Source organism: Oncorhynchus mykiss, chromosome 2, assembly GCF_057628025.1.
Source record: "Oncorhynchus mykiss isolate SJ-2025 chromosome 2, ASM5762802v1, whole genome shotgun sequence".
In the NCBI taxonomy this organism is placed as follows: domain Eukaryota; kingdom Metazoa; phylum Chordata; class Actinopteri; order Salmoniformes; family Salmonidae; genus Oncorhynchus; species Oncorhynchus mykiss.
This window is the reverse complement of record NC_143023.1, coordinates 70,517,772-70,536,998: the sequence shown is the minus strand read 5'-3', so window position 1 is coordinate 70,536,998 and position 19,227 is coordinate 70,517,772. Positions and strand designations below refer to the sequence as shown.

At 45.5% G+C, this 19,227-nt stretch overlaps 1 protein-coding gene, 1 long non-coding RNA gene and 1 pseudogene across 2 annotated transcripts in view; all 3 read left to right on the top strand.

Annotated features, from left to right (window-relative positions):
- The first annotated feature begins 484 nt into the window (after positions 1-484).
- On the top strand, positions 485-1,315 carry LOC149985215 (uncharacterized). The gene is made up of 3 exons (XR_016488105.1): positions 485-619; positions 780-926; positions 1,213-1,315. It is a non-coding gene; the product is annotated as an uncharacterized LOC149985215 (long non-coding RNA).
- A 4,259-nt stretch (positions 1,316-5,574) lies between these two features.
- On the top strand, positions 5,575-13,986 carry LOC110501848 (uncharacterized; annotated as a pseudogene).
- A 227-nt stretch (positions 13,987-14,213) lies between these two features.
- The window catches only part of LOC110495228 (N-terminal EF-hand calcium-binding protein 2), a 150,611-nt gene continuing 145,597 nt past the window's right edge, over positions 14,214-19,227 (top strand). The window contains exons 1-2 of the mRNA XM_090206484.1: positions 14,214-14,336; positions 14,468-14,661. Coding sequence (XP_090062610.1) covers positions 14,530-14,661 — 132 coding nt within the window. The 5' untranslated portion in view covers positions 14,214-14,336; positions 14,468-14,529. The remainder of the gene's footprint in view (positions 14,337-14,467; positions 14,662-19,227) is intronic.

Genomic DNA, 19,227 nt, shown 5'->3' with positions numbered 1-19,227 from the left:
AAGGTGGGCTTTGAGTTCAGTGCTCTGTTGGGGGACCAGGATGAGTGTGAGGACTCTCGGCCTGGACATCCCCTGGTCATCCCTAGAACGGTGAGACAGCCCACAGTATAGAGGATATACAGGGCTTTCTGTACCAATCCTCTCTACCAGCACTCCATGTTTAGTATTTAGCGTAACTACATACACACATCTAGTGGTTTTACTGTAGCTATTTAGGGTGTTTTTCCTGTAACCATTTACCTGTCTCTCATTACTCAAAGTGCTACACCGAGGCGAAGGCTGAGCGGAAGCTGTCATTGTACTATCTCCCTGGGATCCCTTAGGTTTTCCACAAGACTGCAGGAGGCTTTGTGTGAGCCAGAGAGCATCACTCTCAGAGGAGAGGGCATTTTCCCCAGGATGTGTCTGGACCCAGTGCTCTGTATGTGCCTTTGTTCGTTGTGCAGTTCTATCTCCATACTGTGAAACAGTTTTGTTACAGTACGTTACTCTCTATTCTTGCCTTGTGTAGATGGTGAAGGAGTCCACGGAGGCCCTGGAGGAGGACAGGAGAGATAAAGGCACCACTCGGCCAACCACTGGAGAGGGCCTCCTGTCTGACGAGGACTACATCCCTACAGTCAGTATAGTCAACTCTATCACTAATCTATTTTCCCGTGATTCGTGTACATAGATCGCACCATCAAGGCCAATTTGTTCAGTTTGTATACCAGACATGATACCTGGGTGATGTGTGTGACAGATGTGTGTGACATTTATTTCTCTCTCACTGCGCTCAGCATGATTCCCTGCTGCAGATGGAGGTAGAGAGGCTCTTGGTGAAACAGAATGCCATGGCTATTGAGAAGAGACAAGTGGACCATAGGGCCACACCTGCGTCCACTAGAAAGGGGCGTAAGAAGCTTGGCAGGTTGGCTCACATGCAAGTACGTAATCACACCATGGCTATGCATATATTCAGCTCATTACTGAAAGTGGGATCTCATTAAGTCTCATGTTGATGGAGTACACAGGGGATTTTGGCTAGGTGATCCAGGGTAGTGTTTCTACTCACATAGTTAGTCAAAGTGACAAACACATGTCTGTTTCCTTCTGGGCTGACCGCCGACCGCTTACAGGCACAGGGGGGTTCCTGGGCAGCATTTGGAATGAATGTAGATAGATAATGCTATATGTGGATGGTTTTGATCCAGAGCTGTCTCCTATCCTCAGGGTGAAGAACCTGCCCTATTGTAAGAATGAGACTTCTGAGGTGACGTTTGAGCCTATCTGGATCTGAGGGAGATCAGCACCGTCATGCCTATACAGGTACAGCAGGAAAACTGTTGCACGAATAGCCAACAGTAGTTCTCCACTTCAGTACATGGATTTGTTTTATTACATTTTTTTTGATTGAACCTTTATTTAACTAGGCAAGTCAGTTAAGAACAAATTCATATTTACAATGACGGCCAAACCGAGGCGACACTGGGCCAATTGTGCGCCGCCCTATGGGACTCCCAACCATGGCCGGATGTGATGTAGCCTGGATTCGAACAAGGGACTGCAGTAACGCCTCTTGCACTGAGATGCAGTGCCTTAGACCACTGTGCACTCTGGAGTATCCTCTGTGTACATGCTGTTTTGTTGTTTTCCAACATATGTGGGAAATGTTTCCACCCCTAGTTTTTAAAGGTCAAACAGGCTGAATGTGCCATGGTGCCGTTGTGGTGCCGTTGTACTGTGTGTTGTTATTGCCAGATAGTTGGGGGCCTTACAGTCCAGATCCGTCTGTGTGCCGTAGTCACCATATCCGCCGTCTCAACCTCCACGGATATGCTGCAGTTTGACAGCCTCCAGTGTGGACTGTTTCAGGTGACCACTGTCCAGCTGTTCAACCACGAGCCTGTCCCCTGTGAGTGGAGTATCGCAGAAGAGCAACAGCCCAAGGAGAAGGTACACTACCCAGCAGAAGCACTGGTATTCTATACCGCCTCATGGTTTATAAGGGGTTTGTTGAAGCTGAGGGATATTTTCACAAACAGCAGGCAGCAAAACTGTACAGTACAAAAGAACACACCCTTTAAACAGATGACTTGTCAGTGGGTTTAACCTAAATTATGTGCTTTTACCATTAAAGCAAATAGCTAATTAGGTGCATTTTTGTTCATTATCTTGTGTTTTATTATGGATGAAATATTTAAAAACAGGATATTAAGGGTATTAGCTGCAGGGCTTTGGCCCATTTTTCTTCTTGTCTTGTGTGTCTTCAGAGAATAATTATAGACCCCAGGGTCCACACTACGTCTACTGAGAGGTGAAGCTCATCTCATTTATATTTGGGCTTTATCTTTACCAATAGGACTGCATTGTATCACAGAGTAAACCAACATCAAGATACAATATTCACCAAGTCCTCTTCAGTAATGACATTATCCACATAGATATTAATTAGGCTATGGTATAGATATTGTATCTCTCTGTTTTTGTTTAAATGTATTATACCATGGCATTGTTGAACACTCGTTTCTGATTGGCTTGAAGGGCATACATGCATTATTTCCCTATAATGCACAATATATTTGCACGGTAGAATTCAATGGCTATAGTTCTTACATGTTCTATGTTTGAGCTGCTTTTGAAAGCAAAAGTCGAATCGAAAACATTATTGGCATTATTGATTTCGATTTTTATAGTAGCCAGCTAGGATGATGGTTTGATTAGCTAAACTAGCAAGTCTGTTTGGTTACCAAGGGAACTGGTGTCGCTAGCTAGTAAACTTGCTGGCTACTTCAGTGGATGTTGAACACATTTCCACCTGCAAATGAACACAATTCTGCGTTAAATTATAGCCATGGTATAAAAGGGACAATCAACTCGGGCCTTGCGTTGTGGAACACACCATCCACGTCGTTCATTATTTTCCAGAGAATGCATTGCCCCTCGTTGATTATCTCTTTCTTTACAGTTAATAATTGTTATTAATTCAAGTAATATGTGCCTATAGCCTGTGTTTAGATTGATAAGCATGTCCCCCTCCACCTGAGATGGAAGGCCAGATTGGAGCAACATCCTCCCCCAAGTGTGTTTGAGATGCTTCCTTCAACAGGCGTGCTGTATCATGGAGACAGTCAACATCCAGGTCAAAGTCAGCCCAGCTGAGGGGGTAAGTAAGTCCAAAAGGCCCATTACAGATTAATATATTTAAGCAGTCATGACAGCAGGGAACACGGCTCTCTCATAAATGACAGAAAAAGTTTGAACTTGTCTCTCTAGTCTGTTCTGTTAACATTGCATGTCGGCATTTTCTCAGTATTTCCAGAGCTCATCTTTCTCATGAATGATGGAGTCAGGATGCACTGGTCACAGCCAGCTGGGGACAGAAATGAGCCCTGGGAGACACAGATAAGAGGACAGACTCACAGAGGGCCTTATCTCTCTCTGCCGTATTATGGACCTCCTCCATCAGATACACACACACCAATGACAGTTATGGTGCCTGGTGCTTTAGAGTCTTGGTGGCTTTTTGTGGAGATTAGCTGAACCTAGCTAAAAGATTGGTGTAGCCTCTACAGTGTGTGTCTGGTTGGTGGAAGTAATGTTGAAGAGTCAGGGAGAGACAGAGACAACTAAGGGAATACTGGAAGAGAGAGAGTGTTGGCTGGGCTGCTGTTCAGATAGTGTCTGGCTGCTTCCCTGGATGTGAATGGCTGTGTTGTTTCCATAGAGGGTGTACAGCCAGAGGCTGGTGGTGTCAGTGGCCCAAAGCACCCAGAAGATGCTGCTGCTGGCCAGGGGCAGGGAGAGGAGCACCAGCTGGAGTTATCCTCATCTGTGCTGGAGCTGGGACCCACCCTCCCATTCAGTGCTGGAGAGGAGACTGAGGTGATCATATGGAACCCTTGCCTCTTTCCCATCGAGTTCTAATCCCGGGAGTTTGACAAGCAATACCAGGAGGAAGAAAAGGTGAAATCATTTGACTGCCTCTAATGGTGGACCTTGGCAGACATGGTTCTTATCAAAGAAAACATCAATTGTGTGTTGAATGATCTCCTATGTTCTGTTTAGGTTGTATTACGTTTCAAGTATGAAGAAATACTGTTTAAGAGCTTTGGAATATAATCTCTCCCTCTCTCTTAAGATTCTGCGTATGATGACCAGAATTTCCTGCTGATGCCCCCACGCGCCCCAGGAGAGTCACTAACTCCTGAGCTAATCGACTATTATAATGACCACAACTGTGAGGAGGAGGACGGTAGGTCTGCTCTGCAGTGGAATCACACTTGTATTTTTATTCTGCTGTCAGACTGTCTGAACATCTCTTATCGGGATGGAAAAGCAGTACATTAATATTTACTGATAGCTTACTGATTTAGAGGTCATGTATAATCCATTGGGGTGAGTTCTGGGACTTTCGGTATAAAAGGCCTAGTTTGATCTGCAGTGGAAGCTTTGATTTGACCTGGGATAATCTGTAGTGGAAGTTCTCACTGACTCAAAGCGTTGTCTGGTTCCCCAGACTCCAAGGCTGGCTCCTCTAAAGATGAGGAGGCGTCTGAAGCAGGGGAGAAGGGGAGGAGGAGCTGGCCACCCCACCCCTTCCAGAACGACTCATGGAGGAAATAAAAAAGGCAGCTCCCTCCAAAGATGAGACGTCATGTGGAGGTACTGAACAAGACCAAATACATAACACTATAACACGCCGAACAGTACAAATGACTTACCATTGCAGAAACAGATAGAACAGCTGAACATCATTCACACTGCTCACAGCATGCAACTTTGTGACAGAATACCACAGACATTATATGTGACGCTGGTATGAATGATTCAGGAGACAGGCACAGGAAGGCTAATAGTTTTTTTTATTTCACCCAAATTACAGCATGCCATGTAAAGGCACGGGGACAAAGACCAAACAAACACATGTATAACACACAGGGTTGAAACCCAAACAAAAGAGCGAGGTGTACCTCGAATAAATAACACAAGAGCACAATGATTACCACACAGGACGTGACCCATAATCATCAGCGCAATCCACAATTGCACGAAAGCCAAAACACACAGCACAGGTACTCACATGCACCAACGGACATAGTAACAATAATTGACAGCCTAATGGTGAAATGAAGGGCACATTTATACAAATACAATCAGTGGGAATGGGGACCAGGTGTGCGCAATGACACAGTTCGGCGGGATCTGTGACACTATAATAGTCATAGAGAGAAAAAACAGCAGGTATCACGTTGCATTCTGTCCCTAGACCTGATCAAAGCCACAGTGGACAGCAGGACTGCCAGTGTGGGGGACCTGGAGGTCAACCCAGTGTCCAGAGCTATCGCCCACCACATGGTCATTGACCTGTCACCTGAGGGCCAGGCTACACGAAACCGCTGAACATCGCAGTCATTGTGCTTTGGGCTCCCCTCTCAGGAAAGCAGCAGCACATCTACCATTTGAAAAAGTAGCAGTGAGAAAAGCATTTATCTGTGTGCAGGTAAAACGGGCACAACAGTGACTCTTGACAAACACTAAGGTGCAGCATGTCTAAGCATTGATCCTGTGGTGCTGGTTGCATTGTCCTCAGGGATGACCTCTGCTAACCTGCAGGCCCACAAGCTGTGTGCCAAGGCTGCCATTGAGCATGCTCAGAAGAGGGTGGAGGAGGCCGGTGAGTCTCAGCTTGATGGATAGGTATTCACGGGGCATCTCACTCTGTAGATAGCCAATGATAACTGTATCAAACAAATTGTAATGTATGGCATTAAAGCCTAACATTAAACTAACTTTGGACTATATACTGTGTTTGTAGTTGTCTAACTGTAGGTGTGATGTGTGTTTGTGTCTATACAGCCCAGGCTGTGGTGGAGGTGATGGGGCCTGCTGGTCAGGGTGCTGGTACTCTGAGTGTGGAGGCTATAGCCAAACACCCTGCTGAGGGCAGTCAAGTCAACGACCCCCATCCATCTCCACCAGTAACAAGAACAGTGTTGTGGGTCGGATGAGGATTTAACAGGTCACCGCCCCCTCAATGGTACCCGCAGCTCATCACAGTAATGTGTATTACAATATCAAAGCTAGGAGTTTGTAATGCCTCTTATTAGTGCTTGCTTTCTGTGCAGGGTGGTGTTCCTATCCACCAGCAGCTGAGCATCAATGTGAGTGTGAGCCAGGTCGTAAAGCTGGGCCTGATGAACTGACTGCTACCAGACCAACTGCTGATGGGCAACCTCTCAGAGAGACCACAGGTGACATACAGTACAGAGACACACAGAGCGTATGTGGGCCTCTCAGTCCTTGGTCGGGGATGTTTCAAGTTTTATTAGACATACAGTATGAACAGGATACACATGGTATACACTGTCCAACAAAATGCTTACTTGCAGGTTCCTTCTCGACAATGCAACAACAATAATTTATAGTCCATGGACCCTGAATAAATCCCCCATGTGATTCGAAGAGCGTGTAAATGATGCATGTGATGTATGTGTTGTCCCCTGGCAGCTGAGTGACTGTCACCGGGGTGTTGTGATGGACGGGATGGAGACGCTGTACTGCCGCTCCCCCAGCAGCACCCTATAGATCACCAAGGCTTCATCTACATGGTCAACCTCTCAATCAACTACTATGTCTTCAAAGCCAAGGAGATGGCACAGAGAGAGGCAGAGGGTGAGGACAAACTAGTCCAAAGGAGACTGCACCCCATATAAACCTCTCTGTTATTGGGAGGGACTATCCTAGTGGAACAGAGACCCTGAAAAGCAACATACTTGAAGAGTCTCTTGAAGTCTCTTGAAGAGGTAAATACGTATTGACCTTTCAATGTATTTTTGCCCATGAATATATGATAATAATAATGATGATCTTTAATTGATGTCCCCTCTCTTCTCTGTTCCCCATGTGTTTGACGGTTTAGGGCTTGGACTCAAAAGCCCTCCTATCCCCTTCTCCACTATTTCCTCTGTCATACTCTACACTAAGAACAGGCCTGTGCCCAGTGCACAGCAGATCACTAGTTGCTTCCCCTTTATGGTGCCCTCATCCCCAAAGGAAGCTTAAGGCTCGGTCAAGGTATAAAGGTCCTCCATGAAAAATAGCATAACTTCACACATCAATCCACTATTGCCACCATATCCACTTGTTTATTTTGAACTTCCTGCTTACTCTGAAAAACATGATTGATGATACTGTATTAACATTATGTCTAGACTTATGCTCATTCCCTGGAACACTTGTTAACCTCGTTAACAACTGTTTCTGAATGCCCTTTACGTTTGTCCATTTAAATTGGATGATAAATGAATTAATGAAGCTATTAATTATAGCCAGGTCTAACTGAATGGGTCTTACAGGAAGAGGTGTTGACCTCTACTGAAGGACGGGGGAAGAAGGCAGACACGGGCAGAGAGAGTCAGAAAGACAAGAGACGCACCCTAGCCAAAAAGGGGTCCAGGACCATTGACTCCCGCTCCCCTCCTCTAAAGGCTGTGACTCGCTTATTTGACACTGAGCAGTGCCAACAGGAGTCCCAACAGGAGTGCAAACTACATAAGAACACACAAGAATAAACACTGATGTGCATGAATGTGACTTAAAGGTTTGTGTTGTTTTCTATAGGCTCACCACATTCCACTGGAATGTCCCGCCCTATGGAGAGGCGATCCTGAAGATCTGGTTCCACTCCCAAGTCCCTGTCAAGTTTGACAAAACACTGAACTTTGAGTTGTTGGGTACCAAGATATGTTTCAAAATGTACTGTGGGGGAATCTGTACATATCTATCCATCAGCAGAAACACAAAGTGAGTATTGTTTGTTTCTAAAAGACATTTGTGTTTTTTTTATTCCTTCTGAATAATGTTGTGTTATGTGTGTTATGGGTTATGTTATAAATAGCTGAGTTTTGTCAGATCTCATAATTTAAAAAAATAAATAATAATGTACCCATTTTTCACAGTATCCAATTGTTTTTAGTAAATAGCTGAGTTTTGTCAGATCTCATAATTTAAAAAAATAAATAATAATTTACCCCTTTTTCACAGTATCCAATTGTTTTTAGTAGCTACTAGGAAACATTGTGCACCTGGCAACCTTGGTTAGCACACAATGCACCACAAGAGTCACTGGTGTGCAATGAGACAAGGATCTCCCTACTGGCCAAGCCCTCCCTAACCACATTAGACCAATTGCATCACCCCACGGACCTCCCGTTTGGTTACGACAGAACCTGGGCGCGAACCCAGGGTCTCTGGTGGCAGAGCTGGCGCTGCAGTACAGCACCCTTGTCCACTGCGCCACCCGGGGAGGCCTGATCTCATACTTTTTTATAGGTTGAAATGTTTTATTATCGCTGTAAATGATGTGTTGAGTGTGTGTCGTTTGGTCTATCCCAGGATGGTATTTGCCCACAGGAAGAGAGTCCTTTGCTGAAGTGTTGCAGAAGAGCTACATCATCCGCTCTGGCCTCTATGAGTTTGGCCCACTGCTCTGTTGCAAGACCACAGATAGGTAAGGGGATTAACTTCCACTACCTACTCTGTGAGTTTATTCGCTGTAACTCCATAGATGACAACATGTGTGATGCATGCCTGTGTGTTACCTGTCTGCGCCATAGGTATAAAGAGAGGAAGTATCCAGAGAACATGGAAAGGCTGGTGATACACAACAACACCCCACTGGATGCTGAGATTCATTTATTCTTCCAGCATGACACCAAGGCTGCCACCTACCAACTGGACCCTCCCAACATCCCAACGAGCGACAAGAAGCCAATCAGAACTACTCATGACATCATAGAATGTAGTCTGAGATGTCGGATTAGTCAGAACCCTGACTGTGTGACACAAACTTACCTAGAAGTTATGACTGTTCACTGATATTATCAGTGAACATTCTCACGCCCATTTACTTTTGTTCTCGTTTTGAAACTCCAATGATGTGTTCCAATGATCCATGGTTGTGCCCTGGCAGATAGAAGACAGTGTGGTGTATCAAAGAGAACCCAGAGCCAGCATTTCTGTCGCGGGGTCCATCCCGAGCTCGAACGCAAGCAGCTGCATTTTGAAAAGAATCTGCTGCACAGGTCTGAAATTAATTAATGCTCTAATTAACATTACCCAGAACTGCTGTATCGTTTTTAAACATGCTTCAGTAACAAAGTAGGAGATTTGTTTTTGTCATGGTAGTTTTCTGTTGATTTTCCTTTCGCCACTCTACTACATTCTCCCTGTGCTGGTTGTGAACCTAAGGAAGAACACAAGGAGTCTGTACCTGCGTAACAACACACAGCCTGGGGGCTGCAGCCTGGAGGCTAGAGGTGCTGGGGGGTGAGTTCAGTGTGTCCCAGGACCAGGGCATCATACTTAGGGATCCTTGGGGTGTCCCTCCCCAAACCCCTAACCCTAAACTTAACCCCTACCCTTATTCAAACCATAACCTTAACCATAACCCTAACCTAACCCTTAACCTTAATTCTTACCTTAACCATTTTAAATTTCAACTTCAAAGGGGTAGAGACGCCCCAAGGATCCCGGATAGCATGGACCCTTGTCTCAAGCCAGATTGCGCGATTGCCGTCTGCACTGATCGGTTGAGGAACGAGCGTTGCGTAAGAGTGACGCCATCTGACATGAGACAATGGCCCATCAACCTAAAGAGAGCCATATGCCTCGAGGCACATTACTGGATGATGATTGATTTGATGTTTGGTATCGACTGTTGCATTATTCCTGTTTACCTCATATTGTTGTTGTGTGACTTTCTGTCTGTGTTGCCGTGTGTGTTATGTGCCTGATGTGAGGAATAGACAGCCCCCAGGTCTGCTTCTCTCCACAGGTGGTCCACCTCCATGTAGACTGTGCCAAGGAGGTGACCGTGGCCTTCTGCTCAGAGCCGCCCGTAGTACTGACTGCCCAGCCTATCAAGTGTAAGCTGTGCAGGGTGGTGTTCCAGCAGGTGGTGGACCAGGTGCCAGACTGCGACGACCGCCTCAGGACCATCATGTGGGTTGAGTCTGGGAAACAGGCGGGTAGTCAACAGTCTGCAAAGAAGAAGATACAGTCACACAGGCTTACTAAAAAGGCTACCTTTTTGTGACTGTATTTATTGTTTATCACCTTGACCCATGCAGGGAGGATATTTGCTGACTACTCAGACTCCTTGCTCTGGTCAAATGCTACACCACGCCCACGGACGTCAGTTTCTCCACAATCAGTCTGGATCTGAGTACCTCCCCAATGATTTCTGGAATGTAAGCACATTCTATCTGTTCTGATTGGTCCCAGAAACCCATGGGTTGGGTCAGAGCCAGGGTAAAGCAGCGTTTTGAAAATGTGTCAGTAGCTTTAATACTCTGATTGGTTAGAGATGATCCAATTGCTGATGACTGTTTTCTACAACACCCGTTATTTTGACGTTACCACAAATGACTTCAAGGGTGTGGCTGTCTCAGAATGAAATATGTTGCGAACAGACAGCGGCGGAAGAATTCCTTTTGAGTCGTCAGGCAAGGGATGAGAGGCCATTGTATTTTAATTACAGCAACTAGTGAAGTAAATTGAGTGTGTCCCCATCGGATTGAGACAGACACAGAGCTATGGTAGAGAACTCATTCAGAGTTATGGAACTATGCATCAGTGCTGTGTGTGATTATGCCAAGTTCTCCTTGAAGAGGAGAGACCATCCACTTCAAAGGACACACTGCTCTATCAGACCAGGCTCACCAAACAGTGTATCTGGTGAATAGGGAGAATCAGCCCTTCCAGTTTATCGTTGAAGAAATGTCTTGCCACTCAGAAGCCTTTCTGGACAGCCTGCAGCTGGAGCCTATGGAAGGGGTAGTGCCACCTGAAGACAGGTGTGTGACTCAACTCTCAGCTTATCAGTGGTACATCAACAAATCATCTAAATGTAATGTAACTGGATGGTGTAGCAGTCCATCTGTTGTTACAGTTAATGCATTGTCTGTGACACAAAAGCATCCTGTCTCTCTTGGTGCCCTGCAGGTTTCCTGTGGTAGTGTCCTTCACCCCAACACAAGATGGAGTGGTGATCTTTAACCTGCTAGTTCAGGTGAAGGTCCAGCCCCTCACTATGAATGTCAAGACAAAGGGCGATAGCATGAACGCCTGCCTGTATGCAGTGTGAGAGCACCGAGGGAGGCGTCGCTGAGCTGTCCCCAGGCAACTCTCCTCATCAGGTGGACTTCAAACGGGGGAGAAATGTGGGCTTCAAAGCTTAAGACTCAGACAGAAAGGCTAATTATACACTTAATTCCTCATAATGCAAATTCACAGCTACCTTTTCACTCCTTTGCTTTGTCTGAAGTTTTATAATGACATTCCTTCCCCCTGCAGAAGTGTGTGCTCAAAGACATGGGCCTCAACATCAAGGTATCTCTGAGCAGAATCTTAGCAGAAATGAATCTCCCTCTTTCTCCCTCTGTCTACCATTTGTTCTGATTCGCGATTTTCTCTCTCTCTCTGTCTCTCTCTCTCTCTCTCTCAGATTAAGAATGGGCGTTCAGTTGTTCCATCCTGGACTCGGCTGGCCTGGATTTCTCCTTCCTCAAAGACACCTTTGTAATTGGCTTCATCTAGGATGCAGGGATGGTGCCAGCTACACAGACACTGATCATAAGCAACAACGGAGAGAGGGGCATCAGGTAACTGCTGACAAGTTGTCTCTCCCTCTGCCTTTGTTTGAGCGACAACTTTAAAACCGAAAAAAAAAAACAGCCTACATCCATTGACAGGCTCGCTGTTGGCCCTTTTCATTTCCTCTCGCTTATACTTCCAAATGAAATGTAATGAATAGGATAGAGGGCCTCACTGCACTGGCAGGGAAAAGCAGAGGTAATATATATTAGTGACTCTCAATGAAGGAGCTGCCATAGCGTGTTATTCTCCTCTTCAGTCCAGATCAGGGATCATCAACTAGATTCAGCTGCAGGCCGTTTTTTTCCTGAGTGGATGTTCGGGTGGCCGGAACATAATTACTAATTAGTAGTAGACTGCAAATTGACAGCAAGAAGCCCAAACAGATATAATATTTGACTAAAACATAATAATTTCAAACCTTGCTTAGTATGCGATCACGTCGTGCCTCTCTATTATGCGTGGGAATACTTGGGAACAGATTTTTTATTTTTTGTTGTTGGGGAACCCTGGTGTAGATTGTCAGTTCTCTAACACCCCGTTTTTGGAGGCGGGGTTCCAGACGGAAGTGCTGCCCCCTGGAGGGTCCATGGCGGTGCCCATCACCTTCTACCCATAGGAGGCAGTGCAATACCATGAGCGAGTGGTCTTTGAGATCAATGACTGTGTCGAGCAGGTGGTCGAGACCCTAGGTCAATGAATTGAGATGAAGGTGAGGAGATGCCTGTGTGTGTGTATGTGTGCATACGTGTGTGTGCTTGTGCGTCTTTATGCATACGTTTCCTGTGCACTTCTTCCTCCCAGGTTGACTTTGAGGACCCCAGACACAAGGTGGTGAATCTGGGGGCTCTGCAGATTGGTCAGAAGATCAGGAAGGTGATTCCCCTGGTGAACAACAGCCACTCCTCTCTGACCTCTCCCTTCTGCTCAGCTCCACTGTACACACTCTGCTTGACTCCAGGGTACTGTACGCCTCTCAGAACCACCTCAACATCACTGTCACTGTGTCCTCTCTCTGAAAGGCAAGCCATATGGCTACCTCGACCTGGCAAGTAGTACAGTAGCTACATTAATGGATGTTTTGCTCAGAATGTAGCTATAAAGAGAACACAGTTGAGAGTTGTCATACTAGTTTAGTTCTACCTGTGTGAGTGAGTGTGATGAGACGTGTATTTCTCTCCTGTACCGTCGGTGCTGTCAGTGAACCCGCCAGGTGAGGTGACCCTGAAGCCTTTTGGGGGCCTCTGTCTGGTGGAGGTGCTATTCTCTCCCAGGTAGCGCATGGCTCCCTTCACCTCAGAGCTGCAACTTGAGTATCTGGGCACGGTACGCCCCCTGCTGGTGCTGAATGGCTGCTGTCATGGCATGGAGGTCAAGCTGGACCAGGACTACCTGCCCTTTGGAGCTGTTGCTCAGCGCTGCAAGGCCATAAAACGCATCATGCGGAACACTGGAGAAATTGGAGCCAGGTAGGTACTCTGACACACATACTGGTGCTCATGATACATTTTGATGTTTTGCTAGTTCCAGTGGGATATGAAGAGGTTTGGCAGAGACTTCACCCCTGCAGAGGGCTACATATGCCCTGGGATGGAGGTTCCCTTTGAGGTGGCCTTTGCCCCTGTGGAGCTGAGTCAGGACCTGAGATATGATGACCTGCCCTACACCATAGAGAGAGCCATCAAATTCACCCTGGCAGGCTCCTGAATCATGCCCCCCATCATTGACCTTGTCCTACTTCACAAATCAGCGCTGGACTCTGAAGCCTGTGATCGAGGGGGAACACTGGAGTGGCCCTCCTCCTTCATCATTGATCCCTACCAGCAGCACAAGGCTTATGAGATCACATACAAACCCATGGTCTTGACCCCAGATGGCAAGAAGCACCTGGTGAGAGACACTTTTACTGGAGTGCTGTCTTAGTAGTCTCGAAAAACCAGACCCTAGGCAAGCTGGGAAATTAAAACTTGTGGGAGGCAACGCGGATGTCTAGAGGGATTACTGTCTTAGCTCTAGAACAGACTGAGTGTGTCTGTAGTGTGAAGAGCCTTGGTTATGAGGACACATTCTTATTGTTGCTGACAATGAACGTCAAAGCCCTTTTAGATGACTTATGTTGGTTTTGTCAAATAATATGTTTATATGACACAGTATATTATACCATTACGCACTGTAGATGCATCCTGTTATTCATCTCAGTTGCTTGACCACACTGTCTTACTCTCCTCTCCCTCTTCCAGGACTCTGTATTCTTCTTCCCAGATGTGACAGGCATACTCTACACTCTGCATGGCACTTCTGAGGCCCTCAAAGCTGTGGTCGTACACTGAGACAGGGCCTGTCCACAACTGGCAGTCCAACCCTCAGCAGTACCACACTACTACTTTAGCAGGATGTCTATCAGCTGTTTAACACCTTGTAGTGCCACTGCTTCTACCTCTGTCACACTACACTACATCACCACAACTTTGTCAGCTGCCAGTACTAAAATGTTCTGTGTGGTGGTTCCTTGCTGTGGTGGAGATCATCAAGCACTGTGTCCCTGAAGGGCCTGGACTATCTGGATGTACCAGCTCTGGCCAAGAGGGACTACATGGTCTTCTTCTTCGCCTACAAGGAGGGCCAATGCAATGCAAACGTCAGTGGAGAGAATCTGCTCATGTAGATGTACATTATAAATGCATACTGACCATCTTCAGGTACTTATAGATTCCAAAACCCAGATCATCACTTGCTACCTACCGATAGTTGAAGGCTGTAAATGCAGCTGTTTTCCAAGTTGATTTGTATTCAGTCATATGTGTCCTGTCCTCCTCTAATGAGTCTACAGAGTACCTGTTCTCCTACCTAAACTACAAGACCACAGAGACGGGTATCATCAGCACAATAGATATGGTGACTCCGGTGCGCCAGACAGCCTCTGCCTCTGTGAGAATGGAGAACCTCATTAGCCTGTACTTCAGTGCTGAGTGCCGCAGTCCAGATGTCAGTGTCTCCACAAGTATTGTGCCTGCATTCTCCAAGGTGGGTCTGCATGCATCTAACGTAATGACAAGATTGTTATTTTTCTTGGCATACACTGTGTATCATTCAAATGCACATTGTGGTTGATACTATGTTTACTCCTCAATTATATAGTTTTAAACAAATGTCAAGCTAATAATTTTAGCACTGAAATAACTTGAAAAATGGTAATATGTTTAATATTTGCATATTTAGACTATATACAGCAGGCTCCAGTAATTACATTTGTTTACTGTATTTATTTTACAAATATGAATTTATTTGTCTTTGTCCTATTTATAAAGCCTTAGGTTATTTATCCATTTTGAGATTAAAGAATAAATATATTTATAGCGGACATGGTCTATCTTATCAGCTCTGATGTTGGGTGTTATCTCTTCTCGTTTCTCTAGTCTAGATCCATGTGTTCTTCTCAGAGCCACTAGGGAGAGCACTTGCTCCTCTCCAAATAGCACTCATTTGGCATCAGCACCAGATACTGTACCTCCTGGGTTCATTTGTGGGAACAGGATGGGTGTTCAGAATGCATGAAATATATGTTTCCAATTAGCATAAACAGCAGTTCAATAGTGTGTTTGGTGAATAGTTGGAAGTGTGTGTGAGAGACAGGGCGCAAGCAGTGAGTGAGCAGGATGAGGGCCTGTGTTTTGGGAAAGGTAACTATTAAAATGTTCCGTCATTCTCTCACAAGTCAATGAGTTGTTAAATTCTTTCATATTTAAATATTGTGCAGGGGTTTGAAGTCTCCTGACAGAGCTTTTAATTTGGTGAGTAGGAAAGCTTTAAATAACCTGTACAGTATTTCCTGATTTCTATTAAGTATGATTCAAATTTAATTACAATATAGTGTAAGTGAAATAGTTTTCCTACCAAAGTTTTTGAATTAAGTATGTTTAAAGCAAGTTTTTTTTTAAAGGTGTGGGCATAACCCAACAACAGAATGGTGTGGGCGTATACCGGTCATTAAAAATATTCACTCAAGTAGAACACTGATTGGCCAGGTCAGCCAACATGACATAATGTTCTATGAGGAAAAACAGTGACATATTCAATACCGCCTTGCACACTCTTGCCTGCATCAAGCTGATCTAGGGTGTAATCATTAGTCCAACAGCTGTAAATGAGTAGGTTCTATTGGTCAAATTTAGGTATATGTATCCTAGTTTTGTTCCATTTGCTTCTGTTTAAGAAATGTTTTCTGCTATGAAAGTGAAACACGGTTCACTTTCATAGCAGCCACATTGTATTCCCTCTCGCATCTATCCTCACACCCTTTCCCATCACTTGTGGACTTCAATGCACAACACATCAGCTATATGTGACCAGGTGAAAAAACCTTTCCAAGCCAAACCATATCATAACCACTACACACAGCCTACATCGTTGTCACCATATTAGCTAAAGTAACGTCATAGTCAACATAGCTAATACAACTAACGTGTTAGTAAAACCGCTACAGTCATGCAGTAAAGTTACAGTGCACAGTCAGTAAGCAGTTTAGAACTTTCAAAAACCAAAACCACTTAGCAAAACCAAAAGCTTACCTTGACATGGAAGAGTTAGTGTTGTGTTGGATAGTCATAGCCAGCTAGCTAGCATAGCATCCCTCTCTTTAAGCAGTGTATTTGAGTAGGCTAAACTAGCTAGCTGCATTTGCTATCTCTCTCTTGCTTCTCCTTCATGTTGGAAGAAATTAATTTGTTCAGAACTGTTCAACTATTGTATTTATCTCTCTTTGAGTCAACTACTCACCACATCGTGCACCACTCCCCAGTATACTTCTCGCCAATGTCCAGTCTCTTGACAACAAGGTTGATGAAATCCGAGCAAGGGTAGCATTCCAGAGGGACATCAGAGACTGTAACGTTCTTTGCTTCACGGAAACATGGCTCACTGGAGAGACGCTATCGGAGTTGGTGCAGCCAGCTGGTTTCTCCACACATCGCGCCAACAGAAACAAACATCTTTCTGGTAAGAAGAGGGGCGGGGGCGTATGCCTTATGGCTAACGAGACGTGGTGTAGTCACAAAAACATACAGGAACTCAAGTCCTTCTGTTCACCTGATTTAGAATTCCTCACAATCAAATGTCGACCGCATTATCTACCAAGGGAATTCTCTTCGATTATAATCACAGCCGTATATATTCCCCCACAAGCAGATGGCTCTGAACAAACTTTATTTAACTCTTTGCAAACTGGAATCCATACATCCTGAGGCTGCATTCATTGTAGCTGGGGATTTTAACAAGGCTAATCTGAAAACAAGACTCCCTATATTGTATCAGCATATCGATTGCGCAACCAGGGCTGGCAAAACCTTGGATCACTGCTATTCTAACTTCAGCGACGGATATAAGGCCCTGACCCGCCCTTGCTCCCAGGCAGACTAAATAACTTTTTTGCCCGCTTTGAGGACAATACAGTGCCACTGACAAGGCCTGCAACCAAAACATGTGGCCTCTCCTTCACTGCAGCCGAGGTGAGTAAAACATTTAAACGTGTTAACCCTCGCAAGGTTGCAGGCCCAGACGGCATCCCCAGCCGCGCCCTCAGAGCATGCGCAGACCAGCTGGCTGGTGTGTTTACGGACATTTTCAATCAATCCCTATCCCAGTCTGCTGTTCCCACATGCTTCAAGAGGGCCACCATTGTTCCTGTTCCCAAGAAAGCTAAGGTAACTGAGCTAAACGACTACCGCCCCGTAGCACTCACTTCCGTCATCATGAAGTGCTTTGAGAGACTAGTCAAGGACCATATCACCTCCACCCTACCTGACACCCTAGACCCACTCCAATTTGCTTACCGCCCAAATAGGTCCACAGACGATGCAATCTCAACCACACTGCACACTGCCCTAACCCATCTGGACAAGAGGAATACCTATGTGAGAATGCTGTTCATCGACTACAGCTCGGCATTTAACACCATAGTACCCTCCAAGCTCGTCATCAAGCTCGAGACCCTGGGTCTCGACCCCGCCCTGTGCAACTGGGTACTGGACTTCCTGACGGGCCGCCCCCAGGTGGTGAGGGTAGGCAACCACATCTCCACCCCGCTGATTCTCAACACTGGGGCCCCACAAGGGTGCGTTCTGAGCCCTCTCCTGTACTCCCTGTTCACCCACGACTGCGTGGCCACGCACGCCTCCAACTTAATCATCAAGTTTGCGAACGACACAACAGTGGTAGGCTTGATTACCAACAACGACGAGACGGCCTACAGGGAGGAGGTGAGGGCCCTCGGAGTGTGGTGTCAGGAAAATAACCTCACACTCAACGTCAACAAAACTAAGGAAATGATTGTGGACTTCAGGAAAGAGCAGAGGGAACACCACCCTATCCACATCGATGGAACAGTAGTGGAGTGGGTAGAAAGTTTTAAGTTCCTCGGCATACACATCACAGACAAACTGATTTGGTCCACCCACACAGACAGCATTGTGAAGAAGGCGCAGCAGCGCCTCTTCAACCTCAGGAGGCTGAAGAAATTTGGCTTGTCTACAGATGCACAATCGAGAGCATCCTGGCGGGCTGTATCACCGCCTGGTACGGCAACTGCTCCGCCCACAACCGTAAGGCTCTCCAGAGGGTAGTGAGGTCTGCACAACGCATCACCGGGGGCAAACTACCTGCCCTCCAGGACACCTACACCACCCGATGTTACAGGAAGGCCATAAAGATCATCAAGGACAACAACCACCCGAGCCACTGCCTGTTCACCCCGCTATCATCCAGAAGGCAAGGTCAGTACAGGTGCATCAAAGCTGGGACCGAGAGACTGAAAAACAGCTTCTATCTCAAGGCCATCAGACTGTTAAACAGCCACCACTAACATTGAGTGACTGCTGCCAACACACTGACTCAACTCCAGCCACTTTAATAATGGGAATTGATGGGAAATGATGTAAAATATATCACTAGCCACTTTAAACAATGCTACCTAACATAATGTTTACATACCCTACATTATTCATCTCATATGTATACGTATATACTGTACTCTATATTATCTACTGCATCTTTATGTAATACATGTATCACTAGCCACTTTAACTATGCCACTTTGTTTACATACTCATCTCATATGTATATACTGTACTCGATACCATCTACTGTATCTTGCCTATGCCGCTCTGTACCATCACTCATTCATATATCTTTATGTACATATTCTTTATCCCCCTACACTTGTGTGTATAAGGCAGTAGTTTGGAATTGTTAGTTAGATTACTTGTTGGTTATTACTGCATTGTCGGAACTAGAAGCACAAGCATTTCGCTACACTCACATTAACATCTGCTAATCATGTGTATGTGACAAATAAAATGTGATTTGATTTGATTTTAATCCAACCTCAGGTACGCAAAAATGTAAATAATCGATCAAATTTAAGACGGGATAATCTGTTTCCAATACCGAAGAAAAATAACATGGAGCGTGCTCCTGTTCACGCGCAACAAAAGACTAGGGACCTTCAGAGTGACACGTACAAAGAACAGCACTACTTCTTAATTTCTCAAAATAAAAACATCGACCATTTTCTAAAGACAGTTGACATCTAGTGGA